At 40.2% G+C, this 1,864-nt stretch overlaps 1 protein-coding gene across 1 annotated transcript; it reads right to left on the reverse strand.

Moving 5' to 3' along the window:
- Nucleotides 1-277: 277 nt before the first annotated feature.
- LOC111663272 (histone lysine demethylase PHF8-like) lies at nt 278-1,858 on the reverse strand. Its single transcript, XM_023417411.2, has 4 exons — nt 1,802-1,858; nt 1,603-1,712; nt 887-1,247; nt 278-796 (listed from the first exon to the last, which is right to left on the reverse strand). The coding sequence occupies exons 1-4, from the start codon at nt 1,845-1,847 to the stop codon at nt 708-710; spliced, it is 606 nt and encodes a 201-aa protein (XP_023273179.1). The 5' UTR covers nt 1,848-1,858; the 3' UTR covers nt 278-707.
- Nucleotides 1,859-1,864: the final 6 nt, after the last annotated feature.

Raw genomic sequence — 1,864 nt, forward strand, 5'->3', positions numbered from 1 at the left:
GTGTGTTAAGACTGACATGCTTTAATCACCTTATAAAACAAGATTTTATGAGGAAAATGAGGTAATAAGAAAACTAAATACAATGTTACAACTGCATGACTGTGTGTGTGTGTGTGTGTGTGTGTGTGTCTCATTCTTTTTGTGGGATTTGGGGCTATACAGACATTACATTTTACCTGACTAGAAAATGTTTTTGTTTTTCTTTCCCTTTTAAAAAATTATGATGGATAGTACAATGTCTTTACATAAATACAGCCACTAAAAATAACAAAAGATATAAAGAAAAGAAACAATTCAGCTGTTTATTTATGACGCTAGTTAATCTAGCTAGTTAACCACTGTCCACCTGTCATTTCGAAACACTTTCCATAATTTCCTGTTTCCTGTGTGATCATTTAAGTATTATTTACCACAGCAGCTGTTTATCTAAAGCATTACAGTGATTTGTTTAAAGTCACAGATGTGCCTCTGAAAATACCTTTAGGCAGATGTAGATAAGTGGAGTGCCAAAACAGGATGCTAATTAGCTGGGCCGAATACTTGGTGTAGGACAAGTTATATTAAAGTTCAATAACAGGTGAAAACAGTAAACAAATTTACCTAGAGTACAAAATATAGATTACTATCGCTATTTCCTTCAGACCTACTTTCACAAAATCCATTTTCTTCATTCCCATTTAAGTCTTCAGCCACATTTACAACAACTCTCACAAGAGAAGTTTGCCATTGCGATGAATTTTCAGAATTTTTCCAAGTCTCTGTTTTGCAGTTGCAAGTCCTTTCTTTGGGCGTTTCCCTAAATTAAAATGAGAGGGGAAATACATTAGAAAATATTCTATAACATAGATCAACAATTATACTGTCAATGTTTTAAGTTTATGCTTACCTTGACCAATTCCTGTTGTGCCTTGGCTAGCTAAACCTGCAGGGGATGCACCAGAGTGAGAGCTGCTGTTCTGCGGAGACAGGGAAGGTCGGCGTGAAGTGAGGAATACACCAGGGGCCATGGCACCACTACCTCTAGGGCCTCCGGGGCCAAAAGGTCCTGGTCCTGCTGTATATTCATGGTCCAACAGACTAGCAGAGTAGTAATCCATCCTCCTTTCTGGGCTGAAGTCTGCTGCAGACTCTGGAGCAGGTGGTGGGGAGGGTGGGGCGGCCTCAGTCTGAACAGGCGGAGGAGTGACTACTGGAGCAGGAGGACGCTGCTTTTTGGTGTACTTCCTTTTAGCGGGCTTTTGCTGCTCCTGAATCATAATTTTAAAAACAGAAATAAGAGTTATTATCTTTTATTGAAAGATACTTCTACTCCACATTATTCACTGGGCACACTGTAGGAGCGAGGGACATATTTGAGTTGAATTCCTGTCTCTGTCCAGTTTGCCACAATAGTGCATTATTGCACAGCATCCTGTAAGGTAGTAAGTTTTTTTGTCTTGACAATAAATATTCAGTACAAAGTTACAGAGTTGTGCTCTTGTTTAGTCATATCATGTTGGACAGACTTCCCTGCTAGCCCTCTCAGTGACTAATTGTTATTCTTGATAGTTGCTACAACACACACACTTCTAAGGCCAACATACTTTTTTCCACCCAACTTACTTGTTGTGCCAGCTTGGCAGCAGCAGCTGCAAGTCCAGTTTCTACAGATGCGACTCTAGCCCCTTCCCTGGCTGGCCGATCTTGTTTGGGAAGGGTGGGCATCACCCTCGCTATAAATAAGAAGAAATTTTAAAGATCAACCTTTAGAAAGCTAAAAAGCAAATCTGATCCATCTTGCTGCTATGTTTAAGCCAAGTACCTTTTGGGCTCCAAGGCGTGTCATCCCAGTTTTTCTTGCGCTTCATCTTAGCCTTGTTAGCAT

Source organism: Seriola lalandi, unplaced genomic scaffold (assembly GCF_002814215.2).
Source record: "Seriola lalandi dorsalis isolate HSWRI2012SDOR001 ecotype SW California unplaced genomic scaffold, Sedor1 jcf7180002000914, whole genome shotgun sequence".
Lineage (NCBI taxonomy): Eukaryota > Metazoa > Chordata > Actinopteri > Carangiformes > Carangidae > Seriola > Seriola lalandi.

Excerpts from the sequence above, each read along its gene's own strand:
- LOC111663272 (XM_023417411.2), bottom strand. The coding sequence starts at position 1,847 with ATGAAGCGCAAGAAAAACTGGGATGACACGCCTTGGAGCCCAAAAG. Across the intron at positions 1,713-1,801 it reads CACGCCTTGGAGCCCAAAAG|CGAGGGTGATGCCCACCCTT; the intron begins GTACTTGGCTTA and ends TCTTATTTATAG. Across the intron at positions 797-886 it reads CACAACAGGAATTGGTCAAG|GGAAACGCCCAAAGAAAGGA; the intron begins GTAAGCATAAAC and ends ATTTTAATTTAG.